General features: G+C 37.3%; 1 protein-coding gene across 22 annotated transcripts in view; it reads right to left on the bottom strand.

Moving 5' to 3' along the window:
• Positions 1-22,370, bottom strand: part of DLGAP2 (DLG associated protein 2) — a 464,923-nt gene that overhangs the window by 286,030 nt on the left and 156,523 nt on the right. For 4 of the 22 annotated variants that reach the window (XM_057431702.1, XM_057431708.1, XM_057431705.1 and 1 more), the window contains exon 2: positions 19,617-19,788. The exons of the other annotated variants lie outside the window; for them this stretch is intronic. In XM_057431702.1, the coding sequence (XP_057287685.1) occupies positions 19,617-19,674 (58 nt within the window). In that variant the 5' untranslated portion in view covers positions 19,675-19,788. The remainder of the gene's footprint in view (positions 1-19,616; positions 19,789-22,370) is intronic. 22 annotated transcript variants of the gene reach the window in all.

Below are 22,370 nucleotides of genomic sequence, written 5' to 3'. Positions count from 1 at the left end.
AAAGGAAAGAGGGGCAGTAGTATCTGTGATACAAAATCTCCAGGCAAAGAAAGCATAGAAAGTGTGAGCAGTAAACCTACTGTGAAGCACTAAAGCTGGAGTCCAAGCTGGGCTAACAAATAACGTACTGCCTTAAAATACAGATACCTGTAATTGTGCCAGCAATTTGTGCAGTTGCACAGCTAGAACTCTACTTCAGTGCCTTAGATAATGCTTTCTGCTATGAATTGCCATTTACATTATTTGGCCTTTACATACACACTTTTCATTTGGAGGCAAGTCAACCAGAATCCATTTGAAGTATACCGAATAAAGGCTGTCATAGCTAGCATTAATTTCCAAACACATACTTTAAAAAAAAAATAAAATAAAATCTAAAGAATATCGTTATGATGAAAGAGTTCAGGTTCCTCACCAGCTCTAGATGTTATGGATTATTGCAATAAATTGTAGAGAACTGAATTACTGGTATGCTGACTTGACATCCCTTCTTAATGTGCGCCAGTGTAAAATATTCTGCAAACATAAAGCACTGAGAAGAATGCTGCACACATGCAATTCCAGAATGTTGAAAGCTGTCAGTTGAACACTAGCAAACTAGCAGGAATAACAGCAAATAGAGAGAGAAAATATCCTTTCAGAGACAAATTCTTTTGATCTCAGTCATGAAAATTCCCTGTCAGATCAATGCTGAGGAAAACTGAAAATTTGGTCCAACATTTTAAAGATAACTTCTTTTTAAAAAGGGGGGAATAAAACAATTTCCTGGTACTGGGGTTTGAGATTATCAAACCAAACATATCTATGATTCTTTTATAAATGTAGATGTGCAGACGAGTCCCCCTGCTACAAAAAAAGAAAAAAGAAAAAAGAAAAAAAGAAAAGTCATTTGACTAAGGAAAGGTTCTCCACAAAAACTGATATTTGAATTAATGAATATTTAAAAACATCCAAACTGCATGATACTATGACTTGGTAACTGATATATTAGCAGAACAATTAAAATATCTGGCTGGATTAATCAGTTTTCTGACTTTACTGATAAGAAAATTCCAATATAAGTTCAAAGCTTTGGAGGATTTGCAAAATATTCAGGGATTATTCTTCTCCAGTGGCTGTGCAATTTGAGAATGAAACTGATGAATACTGACTCAAAACCTCTTACAAATGTTTGGAATTCACTCAGGAAAACCAAACTGGTAATGAAAGGTTTTACACTGGAATGAATGTGAATTTACTCTGCCTCTAAATGTACAGTCCTTTACAGAAAGGTACAAAATGGCATTCGATTTCATTCACCCACAAGAAGACAGATTTCTTCACGGTTCCTGCTGCTATTACTGGTTTATCTTTCAACAGCAGAAGCAGTGGTCATAGCTATTGAGATCCCCAACCATATGGCAAAACCCAGAGTTGTGAATGTGATCTGAGTTGGTAGATTTGCAAAATAGATCACAAGCTGCCTTCCTGAGTGGACAGTGGTTCTACAAAGTGATTGATCTATTAAAGTTACATTAATGGAAGATATGTGGGTATTTCTTCCCACTTTTCTTTAATAATCTGTCTAGATTTCCTCACAACAGTCTACCCACACTACATTAACAACAACAAAGGTTTTGCCCATGCACTACGTCTTTCAATTTATTAGATATAGAAACCATAAGGCAACACTCCCTCTTCTCCCAAATTTATAAGCTTTCAATATGATAGACAGCAGAAGGCTTTAAATTTTGCCCGTTTGTCCAAAACCTTATAGAGGACATATTCTGCTTGTTCATTACAAACGGTCTAAGCATCAGTACCAGTGATGTTCATCACATACAAAGAACTGTGAAGTATGGCTCTTCAGAAGATATAGATGTACTTAGCAAAATTCTGAATGGAAAACTTTTCATAGAATCATAGAACAGTTGAGGTTGGAAAGGACCTTAAGATTTCAAGAGTGTGTTTTTGAGAAATGCAATGTTCTCAAGCAGTTGTGTGGTTATTGATTGCTACCATAAGAAAACTCTCTTGTAATACCCTGCAGTTTTTACAAAGCTCCTTTAATAGGTGAATATGTCAAACTAATGTAGAAAGTAATAAAACAATTACAAATCCTTCAAGCATACCAAGCAAGGAAAAAGATAAATATTGTACTAAAGGGAGATTGCTTTCAGATGGGTATTGAATTCTTCAGCTCTTCAGTGAAAATCTGTGATGCAGCATAGCAGGTTCAAAAATAATAGTGACCTTGACATCAGCAAGTGTCTTTAGAAATTACAGATAGTACTTACTTGCTGTTTTATATAATTACCCAGCACCTGCAACTGTATTATTTGGGTTCTTTTCTGTCCCATTTACAGCTGAGAGAAAAGTATGAAGAGACTAAGTCTAGTGTCACATGGATCATGGCACTCAGGATCAAACTGAGGACTCAGTATTCATATTCTAAGGGCCAGTACCTTGACCATCAAGGTGCTGATCCTCACAAGGGCTCTTACATTCAGTTAGAATCATCTTTGTTTTCTGGTCTGAATCCTGCAAATGACTGACTGATAGCAAACCGGTATTTTGGCATAGAGACATAAAGACTGGATGAAGTCTTCTGGAGAATCATGCTTAGAGTGAAACTGCAAAGGTGTTCAAAACTAATTATGGGTCACTATGCCTCCTAGATAAAAAGGACAGTGCTGTTTGATGTGTCACATGTCTGAAGTGTGTGGCTTGCTCTTATAAGGATAATTTTAAAAAGTGATACAGATGGGTGTGAAAAACAAAAATCCTGACAAAACTTTGAAGGCAAATGCAGATGATACATAAATCATATTGATGTGCTTTGGCTTCAAAAGCATGGGCAAATTCCATGTCTCTGAAACTATATATGCATTATTTCTGAAGGTGCATTCTCACAATATGCCATGGTTTTCATTACATAACTTAAAATGCTATGCAGTCCATGTCAGCACATTTACTGAAGTCCTCATAAGAAAAAATATTCTGTGCAGCTCACGTTATAAATCACATTTACCCTGCCATATGCTGCCATTGCTTTTATAATGTAAAAATTATGCTCAAAAATGTATTTCTAATGGTATCTGGCTTTGAGCATCCACTCTGGCATGGAAGGTGATAGCAAGTAAATTCAATTCTATTAAAATTAATGGAATGGTGTGAAAATGGACCTAACAGCATTTGCAGCTGATTTTACCTTTTTCATACTTCTAAAATTATCAATGTAATCTTAAAAATTAAAACTTCTTAGTTTCTAATGTGATGGTGCACTCCTCATCATTACTGTAGCAAAACTACCATCATTTATATGCAAACATGGAGTTTCCTTTCCTGTTTTAATGATGCCATCCGTACAATGGCATTGCCAGTCGCAAAAAAAAAAAAACAACAACAAACAAATGAAAAACCAAAAAAAAAACCACCAAAGAAATCATGCAGAGATTCTTTAGACTCCTCACAGGAAAAACTCAAAACAATTGATTACATCTTAAATTTATGAGTTTTAACTTTCTGTTTTTCCCCACAGAGTTAATATCTTCCAGTGAAACTTCTGAACTTTTCTCACTATTTATGTTAATGATACAGGCATTTCTGTTAATCATACATAAGATCAATGTTCTTGATTAACTTGGTGGAAGCTACAGCTATAACAGGATGAAAAAGAAGTAATTGTCATTCCTGGAAAAAGAGGTTGAAAAAGTCCAGAGAACCAGGTAGGAGGAGTTGACATAACTAAAAAGAGTGTAGAGATGAACAGTGCAACCTGAGTAAAGAGCTTGTTTTAATGTACATTTGCTACAAAATTCAAATAAGAGCATATTCTGGCTGAACAAGGAGAGTGCAAGCCTCTTTATACATGTCTCATGAAGAAACTCAAAACAATCTCAATCACTACCAAGATGAAGATTTTAACAGAAAGGCTTCACCTATGTTAATAGCTATGGTTCTATTCAAATACTAAAGAATTTTTTTCTAACACTAGGTCTAAAGCATAATTATTGAAAGAGTTAAATGGATTCTTCCAGTTTGTCAACAGCTACAAGAATTGCTGGCTAGCCAGAAAAGACCAAGTAATACATGAAAGTATTGATACGAATGTTTTCACTTTCTTGGACCCTTTTCCTCTTACAATGTTCTTGTTGAATTCAGTGAACTTTTTCCTTCCTCTCAAAAAATAAATAATGAAACTTTAGTAAACAAACAAAGTCTAGTAATAGAAACTATGACAGTACTTTTTGCCTTTTACTTACTAAGCAAAACAATGTTTTGAAACTTCATATCCAAATAAACTGCAACAATGTAAAGAAAGGTTTCTGTAAGAACCAAACAAATTTTCTGATTCCAAATATGTCAGGAGGCTATATCACCACTCCAATTTTTAGATAATTTATACTGATGTTTTATTAAGCCTCAGAAATAAATACTTTTCATGGCATTAAAGTAGTATAATTATTCAAATCCAGCTAGGTGCTTGAGGCCCATTCTGTTTCCAAAACTAACTCAGTGTCGTGGTTTAAGCCCAGCCAGTAACTCAGAACCATGCAGCTGCTCTCTCAAAACCCCCGAGGGACGGGGAGGAGAATCGAAAGAATGTAACTCCCACGGGTTGAGATAAGAGCAGTCCAGTAACTAAGGTATAACAGAAATCACTGCTGCTACCACCAATAATAATGATAAGGGAAATAAGAAGGGAAGAGAATACAACCGCTCACCACCCGCTGACCGTTACCCAGCCCGACTAAGCAGTGATCTAACCCTTCTGGGTAACTGCCCCCAGTTTATATAGTGGGCATGACGTGCTGTGGTATGGAATACATCTTTGGTTAGTTTGGGTCAGGTGTCCAGTCTCTGCTTCCTCCCAGCTTCCCCTCCTCCCTGGCTGAGCATGAGACACAGAAAGTCCTTGGTTGAAGTAAACATTACTGAGCAGCAACTAAAAACATTGGTGTTATCAGCGGTGTTCCCAGGCTGAAAGTCAAAAACACAGCACTGCACCAGCTACTAAGAAGGAGAAAAAATGCTACTGCTGAACCCGGGACGCTCAGTTAATAGGCAAAATCATTCTGTCTGCATTAAGTATGTATGCAGTAATGACAATGCAGAAAGGAGCTCTCTAAAGTTATTAGGAAAAGAACATTTTAAAACAGGTTGCTAATGTTTCCCCAATAAATTTATTGTTCAGACAAAGCCTGGGTTTCCTGAATGTATGGTATGCACACAGACTCAAACCAGAATCTCCCTTTTAAAAATATTCAGGCATTGGAAAATCCATGGCCAGAACAAAACCAATCTGTCAAGTATGACTTTCCCTAGCAGCTGGTCAAATCCACTGGTGTTTGGAGTCCTTTCTCTATTCCAGATGATGAAAGTTCCTGCTATTCACCATCTTAACTCTAACAAAACAAAACCCTAGAAAAACAGCAGCAAGGAATAAGCTGTCACAAGAATGAGTTAGATTTCTTCCTGTTTCAAAGAGCTATAATTTGACAAATGCACTCTAATGATACCCCCAGAAAAAAAAAAAAAATATCCATTGAGGAGGAGGAAAAAGACAACATGGACACAGTGATTTGCCTTTCATTGCTTCAGTTCAGGACATAAGAAGGGTAGTTGTGAGGGTGCCCCCCTGCACTGCACATAGCCTGAATGGAAGACTTGAGTAAAGAGCCCTGTCAGTCTGGCTTCCTTCAGGGCCACTACATTCATTTACACAGAAGATGACTCCTGAGACTGCATAATGTGCTAACAAGAATCATATTTTCCCTGCCAGTGCAAGATCTGATGGTATTATTATCAACCGGTCTCTCCATTCCTTTTACAGGTGGTAAACAGAAGCAAAAGGTAGATTTTTACAGCAAATTAAATATTTCACTGAAAAGTATTTTGAAAAATCATGAATATACATTTTTGAGTAAGCCAAATTTGTAAGGAACTTAATGAACTGCTTTTATATTAAAACTAGCATAATGGTTTAGGTACTAACACAGCACATATCTTTAATAGAAAAAACAAGACCATCTCTAATGACTGTGTCAGTTGTCTGAAGCTGTTTTGCAACATCTTTTAGAAAAAATGAAACCATCCAGTTCTAACAGTTTTCCACTGTCTGAATAATATATGACATGGATCTGAAAGCATCTGCTTGAATCAGAATTCATGCTTGTATATACTCAAATTTGTTAAATATTTAGTAAGAGAAAACATTTCTTTTGTCTTGCCTTTCAGTTTTTTTCCCTGTTTTTCTCAAAGACAATAAGAGGTCAACAACAAAATAACCCTGTAAGAAAAAATCTCCAGGTGACATGCCACTCCTTAACAACTGATGAGATTTCTGATGAAATTACTTATGTCCTAAACTGATTGGTATATAGAAACATAGAATCATTCAGATTGGAAAAGACCTTTAACAGCATCAAATCCAGCCATTAACCTAGCACTGCCAAGTTCACCACTAAACCAAGTCCGCAAGTGCCACATCTACACATCTTTTAAATACCTCCAGGGATGGTGACTCTACCACTTCCCGGAGCAGCCTGTTCCAATGCTTGACAACCCTTTGGTGAAGAAATCTTTCCTAATATCCAATCTAAACCTCCCCTGGTGTAACTTGAAGCCTTTTCCTCTTGATCTATCACTTTTTACTTGTGAAAAGAGTCTGACACATAACCTGTTTCACCAAGAAAAAAGCTGTGATGCTTCATTGTTCTAGTGAGCCATCCTATTGAAAATGCTATGTCTATGTTTTAAGTAATATCAGAACAAATCTACAATTCTAAAGTGATAAGTAAAAGGCAAATGTGGATAATTTAGGTTTGTCTTAATTGTGCTTCCCATGTAATCTAAGTATAACATGTTTCTTTGAACAACACTAACTGTACTTCAGCAGATGAGAATCCCCATTGATTGAAGTGGGAAGGAAGAAAGATCTATAATTTGCTAAAGTTACAGCACTCAATTTCCTGATACCAATTTTGTTCTCAGTTTAGACAACAATGTGGCTATTTGTCAACTGAGAAAGTTCTGCAAGACAACAATATCCACTTTTCACCAAAATATTGAGTTTCGAGTATCTTCCACAACATAATCAACGGATTATTTCCCAGTGCTTTATAGTATGTGTGATTTATAGTATGGACGACTGGAAAAAGGGTAATATAACCCCCATTTTCAAGAAGGGGAAAATGGACGATCCAAGGAACTACAGACCAGTCAGTCTCACCTCTGTGCCTGGCAAAATCTTGGAGCAGATTCTCCTGGAAGGCATGCTAAGGCACATGAAAAACAACAAGGTGCTTGGTGACAGCCAGCATGGCTTCACTAAGGGGAAATCCTGCCTGACCAATTTGGTGGCCTTCTACGATGGGGCTACAGAACTGATAGACAGGGGTAGAGCAGTTGATGTCATCTACCTGGACTTGTGTAAAGCATTTGACACAGGTGAACCACTTGGAGGATAAGGAACTGGCTGGATGGCTGCGTGCAAAGGGTTGTGGTCAATGGCTCAATGTCTGGCTGCAGACCAGTAACAAGTGGTGTCCCTCAGGGATCGGTGTTGGGATCAGTCTTGTTCAACATCTTTGTCGGTGGCACGGACAGGAGTATTGAGTGTGCCCTCAGCAATTTTGCTGATGACACCAAGCTGTGTGGTTCGGTTGATACGCTGGAGGGAAGGAATGCCATCCAGAGGGATCTTGACACGCTTGTGAGGTGGGCTGATGCCAACCTCATGAAGTTTAACCATGCCAAGTGCAAGGTCCTACACCTGGGTTGGAGCAATCACAGGCACAGCTACAGGTTGGGCAGAGAAGAGATTCAGAGCAGCCCTGCGGAGAAGGACTTGGGGGTGTTGGTTGATGAGAAAATGAACATGAGCCAGCTTCAGTGTGTGCTCACAGCCCAGAAAGCCAACCGTATCCTGGGCTGCAGCAAAAGCAGCGTGACCAGCAGGTCAAAGGAGGTGATCCTGCCCCTCTACTCTGCTCTTGTGAGACCTCACTTGGAGTATTGTGTGCAGTTCTGGTGTCTTCAACATACAAAGCACATGGAACTGTTGGAATAAGTCCAGAGGTGGCCACTAGGATGATCAGGGGACTGGAGCACCTCCCGTATGAAGAGAGGCTGAGGAAGTTGGGGTTGCTCAGCCTGGAGAAGAGAAGGCTGCGTGGAGACCTCAGAGCAGCCTTCCAGTATCTGAAGGGGGTCTATAGGGATGCTGGGGATCGACTACTCATTAAGGACTGCAGTGACAGGACAGAGGGTAATGGGTTAAAACTTAAACAGGAGAAGTTTAGACTGGATATAGGGAAGAAATTCTTTACTGTAAGGGTGGTGAGGCACTGGAATGGGTTGTCCAGGGAAGTTGTGAATGCTCCATCCCTGGCAACGTTCAAGGCCAGGTTGGACAGAGCCTTGGGTAGCATGGTTTAGTGTGAGGTGTCCCTGCTCATGGTGGGGGCATTGGAATTAGATGATCTTAAGGTCCTTTCCAACCCTAACTATTCTATGATTCTATGATTTGCAGCCTTCTGAAGTCTTGTTAACTTTTCTTTGAGATCAAATTCACACCTATCATAATAAATCCATTTGCCATTGGGAACCAAAACATTTCTCCAATATTAAAAAAAAATAATAATTAAAAAAATCAGTCTCTACAAACATGCTTTTTTTCAGATTGTTTAGACTTTTGAAAGAAGGTTTTTAGCATAATATTCTATCTCCTAAAAAAATACGCATTTCTTTTTTACATGTTTCTTCCCTCCAAGATGAACACAGATGCAAAAGTATGATTCCATTTCCAAGATGCAAGGATATCATTACCTTTTACTCCTTTTCACTCTGCCATACAATGCCTGCATTGTTGTAAGCTGCCTTCAGAGAGATATAAAAGACTATTCCTATTTTTACTGCGTCTTTAAGCCCCTTTTTACTTCCCATTTTGTATTAGTTTTTATTAAACTCTATAATTTAGGATTATATATTTGTTAGTTTGGTAACAGCCTTGATGATGCACCATTAATAAACAGTTAATATCCTAATTTTATATCTATATATTGCATTTCATTCCAAACAAGTACTTAATTTGGTAATCTACTAATAAATGCAGTTCAAGTATTAAAATGCAATTATGCCTATGGCACAAAAATAATGAACATAACAAACAGTACCCTTCTATTGGGGGGGGGGGGGGAAATCAGTATTTTATTTATTATATTTTTTAAGTTCTCCTAGCTTCCAGCACCTTAGTTTTAAAGGTCTGATACTTACAGTATTGTAAGGTCGATTTTCTTTAGCGTTCTTGTAGTTTTCTGATTAACACTGGGAATTTTATCATGAATTCTAGACTCCTCTTGCACTCTCTGAAATTTGTTGTTTTCCTTCTGTGCTTCTGTCATTAAAGTACATGACTGTTATTTGCTTACTAATGTTTCCAATTAGCAAAGCATTTCCTGAGCTTTCACAATCAATACTCTGTGATGGCAAAACCAGGTCCTGAAAAACTAAAAGGCTGAGACCACCACTTTTCAAATAAGTCATGAGATAGAGTAAAATATATATTCACCAGCTAGATTAATATTTTTAACACATATTGAGAACAATTTTATTGCAACTGGCAAGGGAGCACTAAGCAAAGCTTAATTCCATTAGAGTGAGCCAATATGAATGTATAATAGGAATGTCTTGCATAACTAAGTTGATAGAACTCTTTGAAGATAATGCTGCAGTTAGAGATAAGAAAGTAAGGTGGACGGTATGCATTTTTCAGGAAGCATTTGATAAGGCTACATGTCAAAGATAACGGTTATTGTAAGGAAACCTGACACAAAATATAACAAATTTTAGAGAACTGGAAAGTGCATATTGCCTTTATTACACAAAAAAAAATTGTCTTGATAACCATAAACTATAAAACAAATGTAAGGCTATTACTAGCACAGACACCACACTGGATGTATGAGAACACAAGAGCACCAGCACATGAAATTTAGTAGAGCAAATTTTGCTACACTGAAAGATACAGGTACATACTTTCTCGAAGCTGAAGTCTGAACCATTATTGCGAACAAAAGTGAATCAATCTTTTCAAATATATGCCAGTGCTTCTAAGAAAAATAATGTACATGGAGGTGTAACAATATGTACATGGAGGTGTAACAATGGAGTTGTACCTCTTTTTAATTGGAGGTAAGAACTCACTTGCCTACTAATACTTGTTATAATACTTGTTATCTTCTCTTTTTTTTTGTTTGTTTGCTCCCTTTTGGAGAAGCTGAGCTAAGATTAATTTGAGATTATTGGGAAGCCATACCTAACAGTGAAATTTACTGGAATAATCTTTCTATAAAAATTATAGAAACCTTTAAATGCCTTTGCATAAACTGCAAAAAGCATTATGAAAACATACCAGGGTGACAATTCCTGCAGTGCAGTAAAGAGAGACTAGATGGTTTAAGTGTTCTCTCAGCTGTGAATGATGAGATTCATAGCTGGTCTATCTTCATTGAAATCAAGTCCCCCTAATGTCTGAAGCTCCACAACTGGTTATTTCATATCTTCGTATTTTCAGCATACACTTTCCTTCAAGACTGATGAGTCTATCATTCTTTCGAAGCAAATACATGCAATCCTGCATAGTCAGCTCAGTATTCAGGAGGTGTCATCAACATTTTGTAATTATTGCTTGAATTGTAACAATGCTATTTAGGAGTGATAACTAATAAAAATGCAGTTTATTCATAACCATTAGAAAACCTAAACATGGCCTTTGTGTCTTTGATGAATATTGAAAAGTTAATAGTTATTCTTCACTTAAACTCATATGACAAGTTTTTACATCTAACCTCTGAAATTGTTTCATAATGAGCTCTCTATAATGACAGACTCCACTGATTTACTGTCTCGAGTATCCATTGACTGACTGAACCAATGATGATGAAGCAACTGTTTTCCCAGTAGCATCTATGCTTATAAAGCATATGCAGTAGTACATGTTTGGTTTGATTTTGTTTAAAATCTTATTCTGAATTCTTTTGCCTACTTTCCTTATGTCTATATTTTTACAAGAAATCTGGAAGCATTGAACCTAAGTGCTTATTTTATCTACTGATCCTATTAATCAGCCCTCTACTACATGCTTGCAATGTTTCCTGGATATACTGGGTGTCTACCACAGACATCTTTATTTGGAGTTGTTTTAAAGAATATTTTACAATAAAGTTACTTTAAAACTATACCCTGTTATGCCAATTATTCTACTCAAATGCTGATGAGATTGGAAGGAAAGATGACAAATGACAGAGTTAAAAAAAAATTACTAACCATTATGTTCCAGTGGCTTTTTTACTGCCCTTTTTGCACCAAAAATGAGTAAAACTTCTAAACAGTAGACCAGCAAGGACATGCCTAAACTGCTGAGAGAGCACGAAATCATATTCTGCTTAAACATATATTTTACACAGTTTTGCTAGCTTTGACAGCTTTTACTGTTCTATCAAGTTCCTGTCACATGACTGTTTTTTGGCTCTCACATTTGAAGCATCTGCTTTTTAGCAAAATATGCTAAAAAGCATTAGGAAAAAAACTTCCAAGATGTTCAAGCTTCCCACTCTCACAGATAATTCCTATTCTTTCACAGCTAGAATGTTCCCTTCTTTTGTTCCACAGACATTTTTATCTAGAGAAAGTCCACAGATAAAGGAACCAGTGGGAAATGTTCACCTGAAAGGAAACTAGTTCAAAAATTTGAGTAAGTCGCAAGTTACTCCAGAATTTACAAAAGAAATTATAGTTGGTAAAAATGAGTCTTAGTATGATATGTCAGTCCTTGCTATCATGCTCTTGGGTCTTCAGCGTGGGCTTTAGCATTAATTTTGACAAAAGAACGTTTAATTTCCAGGCCTTTTGTATTTAATTGCATTCATAGAGTCAGTGTTTCCACAGAAGTATGCAATAGCTTATAGGAGGTAGCCAATCTAAACTGTTGCTCAGTTGGATTAATGTCTGGCAGACAGACTCAGAAAAATGTGCTCCTACACAAAAACATGCAATTCAAAGTTACATTTTAGTAGATGTATTCATAGAATTCGTTTGATAATTTGATCTAGTTTGATCATTTTAGATGCTTGGCTTTGTAAAACAGCTCAAAATACATTTTGCCGCCATTTTGCTTCACTGATATATATCAATATATATTTGAATCAGGAAACAAGCTTTTCAGAATGCATGTGAATGAGTCAGAATACATCTGACATTAATACAAGTACACCTGCAAAGATAAATACACAAAAAAATCAAAAATTTCCTTGTGATCTCATTTATATTATCCAAATTATTTATCAGTAAAAAACACACATGAAAAGGACTTCTATTATACTCACTGGCAGTAGCACAGTGACAGAAAAATTATGTTCAGGAAAACAGGATGAACACAATTCTGAAGCATAACTTGTGCTGCATAGTGAAAGAGACAAATTCAGATTATAAAAGACTCATGTCCTTAAAAATCAAGTTAAAACAATTTTTGCACTGGAGAAGAGTGCCTCATCTCCCTTTACTTATTTTATAAAATATTAATAGTTATTAGAGAAAAATAAGTGTTATCATTTGTGGTGATGGTGGTATTGCAACAAGAGATAAATCTTAAAACCTTAAACCATTTTAGTTTCCAGAGACTTCTGCCTAATATTAGCCTTACATATCTTTGGCACTCTAAACTGCTGAGCAGAACGCTACCTTTGCTTACACCTGAGATCAGGACAGTGTTAATATTCAGTGGAATTACAACCATATGAAAAGGGTTTTTTTTTTTGCAATAAACTCGCACCTCGCTTCTCCATTCAGAAAGTTTTGCAGAGTGACGTGAATATTTCTGTTAATGTAGTTACCAAGAATATTAGCATCTGAAAAAATTTCAGGTGTTTCCATCTAACTCTGTGCATGTCCATAAAACGGAATTGAAATATTCCCTCTACAGGCATTGGGGAAAGCCAGAGGTAAACCTCTCACAGGCAGTAAAGGGAGACAACAGAAATTAGGCATTATTACCCCTGCCACCTTAAGCAAAGCTTCAAAAGTTACCTGTAATAAATATTGACTATTCTCCATGTTCATCCCATTGTGTGAGCATGGGATTACCTTAAATTCTTCTTCAAAGACTAAGAAATTATTAATCTGTTAAATAAAGGGGTTTCTTGTAGACAGTAATCAAGCACACTCATATATGAATTTTTACATTCAAAGATCACTGGAATATGTGCAAGCCATCAAAATACATATAGTCTTATTCAGCACTACTCTGATGAAACACTGGCAGCTGCCAAAATGCTCACAGCAATGAAAGAAACCATACTGACTATTTATCCTTTGCACTATGTATAACCCCAAAGAATGACCTAAACTCATGAATTACAGTAACAAAAACTGTTGGCTGTTTTTCATAAAAGATGACAGAGAAAGAGGTTACTGTCAAGAATAACAAATGTGATTCTGAATAGATTTCCCCAGTAAAACATGTATTACGGAATGGGTACTGGAGGACAGTCAAAATCTTTACTCATTTACTGGCATTAATATTGTGTAAATAATGCACAGGGGTTGCCTTCATGCTTAGCTCTAAATGTAAGAGTGGATCATGATGGGGTTAACTTCCTGGGTCATAAGCCACACCTGAAGGCTTTTGTCCTAGATCTTAATCTTCCATACTTACTTCCAAGAGAGAAAGAGCACTCAACTCTCTTGTAGCGAGATATATTTCTGAATAAAGTATGGTGATAGAGACAATTGCATCTACTCTAATCAAAGCTACTGGGATAATCCAGCTCACAAGTTATTCTGAAACAAAGGAGAAATACTGCTGCAAAATTACACAGGACCTGATTTTTAGTCTTATAAATTAGTTGGTTTAGAATGGCATTGAATTCAATTGAGCGACAGTGACCTTTTGAACTTGTTCAGTGAGCACTTTGAAAGTGAAGGATTGTAAACGCACCAATAGGTAAGCAAAGCATTGAGTTCTGATTTTTCATCACATATACTTTCTACTAATTTCAGTCTGCTCTTTTTTCATTTTTTTTTTTTTATTTTTTGTGGAGATTATTGTTCCAGATTAAAAGAACAGAGTAATGATAATAATGATAATTTTATTTATTATATTTTCCTCTGTTTGTTTTGCAAGTAATGAAGTTTTTTACAGTTTACAAATTAATAACTGTCCTGCTGTTATACTTTTCTCAATGGTATAAAGTGACAGGACAAGAGGCAATGGGCACAAATTGAAATACAGGAAATTCTACTTAAAAACTAGAAAAAACATTCATTGTGAGGCGGATCAAACACTGGAGTGTGTTGCCCAGAGCGGTTTTGGAGATGCCATCTTTTGATATACACAGAACCTGACTGACACAGTGTCATGGGCAACCCACTCAGGACCCTGCTTTGAGCAGGTAGGCTTTGACTGGAAAATCTCCAGAGATGCCTTTCAAACTCAACGGTTTCTAAGATTCTATCAAATAATTCCACTTTAAAGCATCTTCTGAACATGCATTCCCAGCATAAAAACCCAAAACATGATTGTGTTCCCACAAGAGAACTGGAAAGCTCAAAGACACCTTTGGCACTGGAGGTCAATACAGTATTTCTTGCCTGATAATCTTGAACTTTGTGCCAACGTTTGTGCTGTGGTTACATGTACAAGGCAGCTTTCTGGGGCAAATGCTGGCAAGGAAAGTCTTTTCCACTCAAGGCAATTTCTTTAAATAAAGATGGTAATAATATAGCAAGCTTATAGCCACAACCTATTTTTTTTTTTTAAAGATGGTTATTAACTGAAGGTTCAGTCAACCTTTTCTTGTCTAATCCTTCTTTTACTGAATGCCACTGGGGAGTGAGGTAATTGGCCAGTGTTTTAAACAACTCATTTTTGTACATAAAGTTTAGAGGTCACTGCATGGTCAGAAAGATACTTCAGTCCTGTTTTATTATTCCATTTATAGAAGCATAAAATGATAATAGTACATAAGCTGTTTTCCCATCAAAATATGTTTCTCTTTCTTCATTACACAGTTTACCTTTGCAGAAGGAATTTGCAGTTTCTTGTGGCCTACCTGAGCATGCTAAGCTACACTGAAGGGGAAGGAAACTATCACAAAATTTAACTCCCTCTTTATTCCAGGCAACCAATACTTCTTCACTGATTCAAACCAAGAGCAGATTCCTTCATCTATCCAAATCCAAGCATAGATACTGTAAGAGAATTAAGAAGCAGAACTTCTTTCAAATCCATCCCTTCCTTGCCCACAAGTTCAGTTTACAATGCCAATCACTTCCCTGCCCATTTATAGCTCATGAGAGCTCACAAGCGCATTGGGAAAAAGGGCACTGGAGTGCATCTTGAATGGCCATAAAAGTCAGGATGGATGTCTGCCATTAGTCGTTTAATATTGATAGGTATGTTAGCGTCACAACCACAGAAAATAACAGTACATTTCCCCAAAATCTGAAAGTCACTTTACAACTAAATACTCAGCTCCTCTTGGATACATGAAAGCTACTATTTAGAACACTTGTTATTTCTTCTGCTGAGAAATTTGGCAAAACTACTCTCAAGTTGTGTGTTAAAGCTTCTTCCTTGACTTCAGAAATATTTATTCTGTAAAAATAAACATTTTTAGTTTCTAAGAGATAGTAAACAATTTTCAGGACTTCTTGCTTCCCCTTCTACTCCACCTTACACTCTTTCAAGGAAAAAGTCCTATAGGGAAGCAAACCAGACCCAACAGTGGAATACATTGTGCCCATACACTGCCAGAACAGAGAACCACACATCAGATTTGCATTGAACTACACCTCTGAATGTGAAAGACCATGAAGAAAAATGTAGTGCAGATTGGACACTTTAATACACTTTGTTATGCAGTAATATTTAAGTAATGTCTTCAGAAATAAGAGTGATCACAATAAAGTGACCTGGCCTTATTTCTGTCTGTGTTCCTAGCAGTGATGAAAAGCAAGGGGATGAAGTTCACATTGGGAACTTTGTGGGTTCCTAACATCTGCTGTGATTACAGAGCCGCACTCACAGTTTCTTTGACCAGGAAGGACCTACTGGGGAAACAGGAAGGGCTGCCTGAGGAGACAGAGGCATTCCCTACAGGGGTAAAAATGGTTGTGGAGAACAGAAGATCTTTTGGGACTTTTTGGCTGGGAAGAAAATAGCAAGAAATTATGTTTTGCTTTTTCCAATCCACTCAGCATTCAAACCTTTCTACCTTTAGTGAAGTGTAATCTACTATGCCTTATGCATAGCATCTTCTGACAGTCTGGATCAGTTTCTAAAAAGAAAAGATTTGTCTTTAGTCCTTTTCTCCACCATTATGCACATTCATCTATTTTCTAACCCTAGTGAACACAGAGGAATACACACTGTCTGGAAAGTGAAAAAATTAGGCATCTATGGATACTTAATAAGGATAGGTCACATATGTTAATAGGGGGAAGATGCACTTCTGGCATGATCTAGGAAATGGACAGAATTTAGCATCATACATGGAGGTACTGCCTGTCTAGCGAGGGCAGCTAGAGGATATAGCAAGGCTCGTAATAACACGTTACTTCAGTTTGCCGTTAGTTCGCTAGATTCTCTCTGCACATTTGTATAAATCCTCTAATAAGCAGTATCAGAGGCAGCTTTTCTTCCCGAAGTGCTGCCAAGCATAACATTTTTAACCGTAGCCTGAATTTCTTCGTGACACTCTACGTCTAGCATCTGTTTTGAAGTGAAGCTGATGCAACACACCTGGTAAATGATGTATCAATACCAAAACATCAACTTGTTTGGGCTGCTGCAAGTTTCCAAGTAAATGAGTCATTTTCACATTTGGCTTTTTTAACAACCTGATTGTACCTCCACTTCTATCCTATTGCATTAGCAATGAGCAAAATCATCTGACTTTAAGAAAATGTCCAAAAAAGGTAACTCTCGATAGTGCTACAGAGAACCTATTTTAAACATTTTTTTAATTCTAGTCCCATACTAAACAGTATCAGCTTAAAAGGGATCCCTTCCTCTTCAAAATGTCCACATAAGGAAAAGAACAAAAACAAATGTCAGGTACTGGGAAGAATATAATTATGGTTAATTCCTCATTTGGATAATTTTGTCTGGTGACGGAGTTGTGACTACATAGCCATTTAATTATTTATTTAATACTCTGTTTAAAATATAGGTCATGGTTTCTAGATATCTGAGGAAAATGCTTTCCATTAATCTTTACAGAACAAAATAAAGACTGCTGGAATCATCAGCTGTCTAGTCTGTCCTGCACAATTTCTACCTTGTCCTTTATTTCTGTTGAGCCACCTTAAGGCTGAAAATTGCACAGGTGCCTTGGGATGCCAAATTCCTATTCACCTTCATAGTCATCCAAGGCCTTTTGGATGTCTGAAGAATTTCTGACATCAGAGTATCTGGATAATGTAGGGGCACCCCCGCCGCCTTTGGGGGTCTGCAACTGCAGCTGCTGCCTGCCTGCCTGCCTGCCTGCAGGGCTCTGTTCTCACTCCCCTTACTCTTGGGCTGCCTGCCAGCCCTCCCTGCCTACTCCTCACAGCTCTCCTCCATCGTAAGATTGCTTAGCCATCGCCATCTTCTAGCTCTCCTCAATCCTGCGATTCCAGTCCTCAGTACCATTGTGGTTACCTTTCTCCCAAGTCTCCTCTCCTACAAAAGACAAAAGATTGCACTTCTTATTATCTAACTCCATGCACAATTCAGAACATTTCTGAATGTGGTGTCAATCTCTGTTCTCTAGTAGGTGCGACCAGTCCTGATCCTATGGAGTCTGGTAGGAGTTTCTGGCTTAACTTACTGGCTTTAATGTCAGTTAGAGCAGAATTAGGCCATTTGATACTAAATTCTCGGGATGTGCCTGAATAAAAATAGTACAAATACTGTGGAATTCAAGCTCTTCATCTATAATAGATTCAACTTCAAGTGCACAGCTGCCATGCATATATTTATGTAACTGCTATGTGTAGAAATATTTAAGCATCCAGTTCAACTCTGAAAAAAAATTTAGAAAAGTTAAGGAAGGCTAAATGGTGACAGAATCCAGTGGAGATAGTCATTAGACAGACGTGTCTTCAGGAGTCAGCAAACCACTAACATTTTCATCTGAATCACTGAAGAAACATAGCATAGCTATACATTTTATGTACAGAGCAGGACGAGGATGACCAGACATATGGAATGGAGGAGAATCTAAGTAGACCACAATTTTTCAGCCTATAACTAGATATCTTAAGGTGGTAATGATAAGCACAGATACGCTATTAACTTTTCACAGTAAAACCACTTGAGGCAATCTGTAAAATCCTCAAACAGGAGGCCTAAACCAAAGACAATGTGATTAATTTATAGAACCCATTTCTATAACATGTTTTCTGAAATCAATAATGTAAACAGCTTAGAAAACAAGACTGGATAAATTCATGAACAACTGAGACATCACAAGCTTTTAAGCACAGTACTACCTCCAGCCTGCAAGGACAAGACACAGCAGAAGCTGGATAAGGATCAGAGAGGAAGGCGGCAACACTTCTTGCAAACCCCCTCTCCTGTATTGTTCTTCACCAACTACTGAGAGCTCTGGTCTTTGCCATTACAGCAGCTGTCACACACTTGCCCTACCTTGTTCCCAACCTTCAAAGAGAAAAGTGCTGCCAACAACCTGGTCCATATATGCAGTAAGCACTAGATATATACTGGAGGGCACAGGAATATCTCTGCCTCCCCATTCTGCCCTTCTGATACAACTATGCAGAACCTCCTTATACCTGCCTCTATTTTTTCCAGATTTCTGTTCCCTTCCTTTCTAAACTCATCTGTGACAAAGTCTTTAGTACCACATGGTGTTACAACACAAGCAGTCACATTAATCAGCAATATTTTTATTCTGTTGCATCTCTGGCAGGCTCCTGGCAGTATAGCAACAAACATACCAGTAATAAATGAGCTTTTAAGTGCACCAGACTTTGCTATTCAGCTGCTGGCATGCGGTCTCTGATCAAAACTTAACTTATACCACCTCTGTATAGGCAGCACACCAAGTAGGAATAGCAACAGCAACAACACTAATAAACAATGTAAGTCACGGCTCTGATCTCAAGTTAAGAACACAGGTCAACTATCTTCCTAACTATATCAAAATCTGTTACTTCAGAGGCTCTTTTCCTAAGCTACACCAATCCACTGCTGAATTACAGTGAGGTAGATAAGTAGGAGCATGATGACCATTAAATCTCCATAAACAATTAACTTTTGCAGCTGAGCTCTACAACAAAACACCTTGCCTGCTGCCATGGGATGTTGCTTCACTTCATGTAGGTTATTGGTAAGGTAATAGACAGTTTTAACCAGCAACAGCAGAAAATTAGCAAAATCCCAGCACAACACATCCTTTGATAGGTCTTAATAAAAATATAGATCAAGTTTATAGCAGAAGAAATTGAAAATAAAGCAATTACCTCACTTCAATGTATTTGAAATGTTTTTAAAGTATATAGAATTTTACTGCTAAAAATACCCCAACAAAACATACATTCAATGTAAAAAAATGCCTTAAACTTACCTCTTAGCTTACACTGATTTAATATATTTTTTCTTCTACTTTTCAACTTTCCTTGCATCTTGGGAATATAGTGGTTTTCTCCACCCGCTTCCTTCCTCTCACCTCCTCCCCCTCCAATCTGGCCTCCTTTCCTTCCTTGGAGGTTTTTAAGCTTTAATTTGAGAGTGTAAAGCTGAAAAATATTTGATACAATTTTTTTTTTTAATTAGAGAATTGAGCTCCTCGGCATGGTTGAAGCATTTCTGGGAACAGCACCAAAAAGCTGGAAGCTACTGCACTGAGTAGCCACAGCATCTCTCTTAAAATCATCACTCATTCATTTTTCCCAGACAACTAGTGTTTCAGCATTTTACTTACAGACATGACTGCAGTTTGGGAGACTAAAGCTGAAAATGAGTCCAAGCCACTTTGTTCAGTTTTGGAACATAAAATCTAGATTCCAAAATTCCAGCATGGGCTCATCTCCAGCTGGAACAGGAAAAAGACTCACCAAGTGGGATTTGACAATGCATGAGCTGAGGATCAAGTTAGTCACATTTTAAACAAGCTTAGAAGGGTATTGGATTTTATGTTCTAACTGGAGGAGGCAGTTGTCAGTCTACCTGCAGCATGCATGTCACCACACTGGGGAAGGGGAAGTATTTTAGAGCTTGTGTGGGACTGGGCTTACTGAATGGAGCACTTGGGAAGTCTCCTCTCCTATGATTTGGATATTGTTAGGGAAGGGGAGGATTTAAAAAAAATAAAATAAAAGAATACGTTGGATCTAACAATTCCAGGACTCTGCAACACGCATTCATGCTGAGGGGTGTTGAAGAGACTCAGCATTTCCATATGCCAGTGAGTTGTCAGCCTACAGCCTATTTCAGGCTTCCGTTGATTGACACTAGGTTATGCTTTACAGCCTCAAAGTATTTATTTTTTAATTCTTGATGTAATATGGTAAGAGGCTGCTTTCACCTAATAAAGAACATTTTCCTGGTATGATATTAAATTAGTGGTAATGCTAAATTAGTAATATTTTTTCTGTTCATAGATATTTAATGCATGAGGATTATACCAGTCTTCCTCTCCATTCCTTGTTTGCTCGGTCATTACATTTCAGTCTTTCCTCTTAAATCAGTCATTCAAACACTGATTTTTATTTGTTGTTTCTTGAACAAAGGCAAATTGCTCCTACAATCCACCTATTTGTGCAGAACTTAACTTAGCAATTTACTCTCTGCGACTACCTAAAAGGAGGTTATAGTGAGGTGCGGGTTGGTCTCTTCTCCCAGGTAACAGGTGGTAGGACAAGAGGTCACAGCCTCAATCTGTGCCAAGGGTGGTTTAGATTGGATATTAGAAAAAAAATTATTTACCAAAAGGTACTGGAACAGCTGCCCAGGGAAGTGGCGGAATCACCATCCCTGGAAGTGTTCAAAAACTGTGTAAATGAGGCTCTCATCGATATGGTTTAGTGGTGGATTTGGCAGTCCTGGAATAAAGGTTGGACTTGGTAATGTTAATGGTCTTTCCCAACCTAGCTGACTGTATGATTCTATAATTACCTATCTGCTCTTCTACACAATCTATCTACATATTCCTCCAAAGACAGAATTGCCCTTTTAGGTATTACGCTGATTGCAAACTGGACTTTCCTCAATCAAGGGAAAAAAAAAAAAAAATAATTATTGTAATTTAGTGTGTATATTTCTGTATATTTTAACATGTATTGGACATAAAAAATCAGTTCTGAACTAATTTATCCCAGCTGCATTAACTTCTCTTTTTACTCAATCTGAATATGATACATTGATAACTCCTCTTGCTCATGTTTCTAATCTCTAAGTATCTTCTATTTTCTGTTTCCTGCTGTTTACATCATCTGCTGACTTCATTAACATGCTGTTCACTTGCTTTCTTTAATACTATTAATGAAACTGTTAAATAAGGCTGAAACAGAGACCAATCATTATAGTTGTTCATTGGACAACTAGAATGTGTCATCAGCCAAGTTTTCTAAGCAAGGCCTAAAAGCCTATTTGTCAAAATCATTCGTTTTAATTGGTTTCAATAAGTTATTATTTGTAGAATTGACTGATGTTTAATTGTGGCATTACCTGCAAGCCATTTGGGAAACCTTGGCATAGCAAAGCTGACTGCTTGTGTATTTGCTCTTGTTTAAGCCAAACCTACAGGAAAGTTTGGGTTTGTTTCAGAATGGGTTTTAAACTATTTACTTCAATTCTCCTTTCTATTTATCTTTTCATCATCCCTATTTCATACCGTAGTTTACCCTTACAGATTTGAGATATTTGAATTAACTCCATGCAATTGGTACAACCATTACATTGCTTAAAAGCTGTTCAGGAGGGTACATGATAACAAACAAATAATATTAAATAGAAGATAATATTTACTTAAATAGACACACATACTGTGAATTGATATGAATGTACAACAGACACACAGTTCAAATACGTTTCCAGCATAACTAAGGGAATCACGAGCGGTGTCTCTCTGTTAAACATCAAAACCAAATAAACATACACAAGGAAAAGACTTATTTTACCTAATAGTTAGGGGTGACCTGCAAACAGACATTTGAGAATAAATTAGGCTAGAAATGAGAAGGTATAACAACCACCAGGAACGTGAGGCTTCAGATAAGTCTTCCAGTACATGTAGCCAAGGCAACGAAACTAATGTCTTTAGTATAAAGCTAGCTTGGTTTGCAGAAGGAAGGTTGCTTGAAAAAGGCAGGTATCCAGC

Source organism: Pezoporus wallicus, unplaced genomic scaffold (genome assembly GCF_028554395.1).
Source record: "Pezoporus wallicus isolate ANWC-B61680 ecotype Strahan unplaced genomic scaffold, APGP_CSIRO_Pwel_v1 contig_161, whole genome shotgun sequence".
Lineage (NCBI taxonomy): Eukaryota > Metazoa > Chordata > Aves > Psittaciformes > Psittacidae > Pezoporus > Pezoporus wallicus.
The sequence above is the reverse complement of the archived record's forward strand: the minus strand, read 5'-3'. Positions and strand labels throughout refer to the sequence as shown.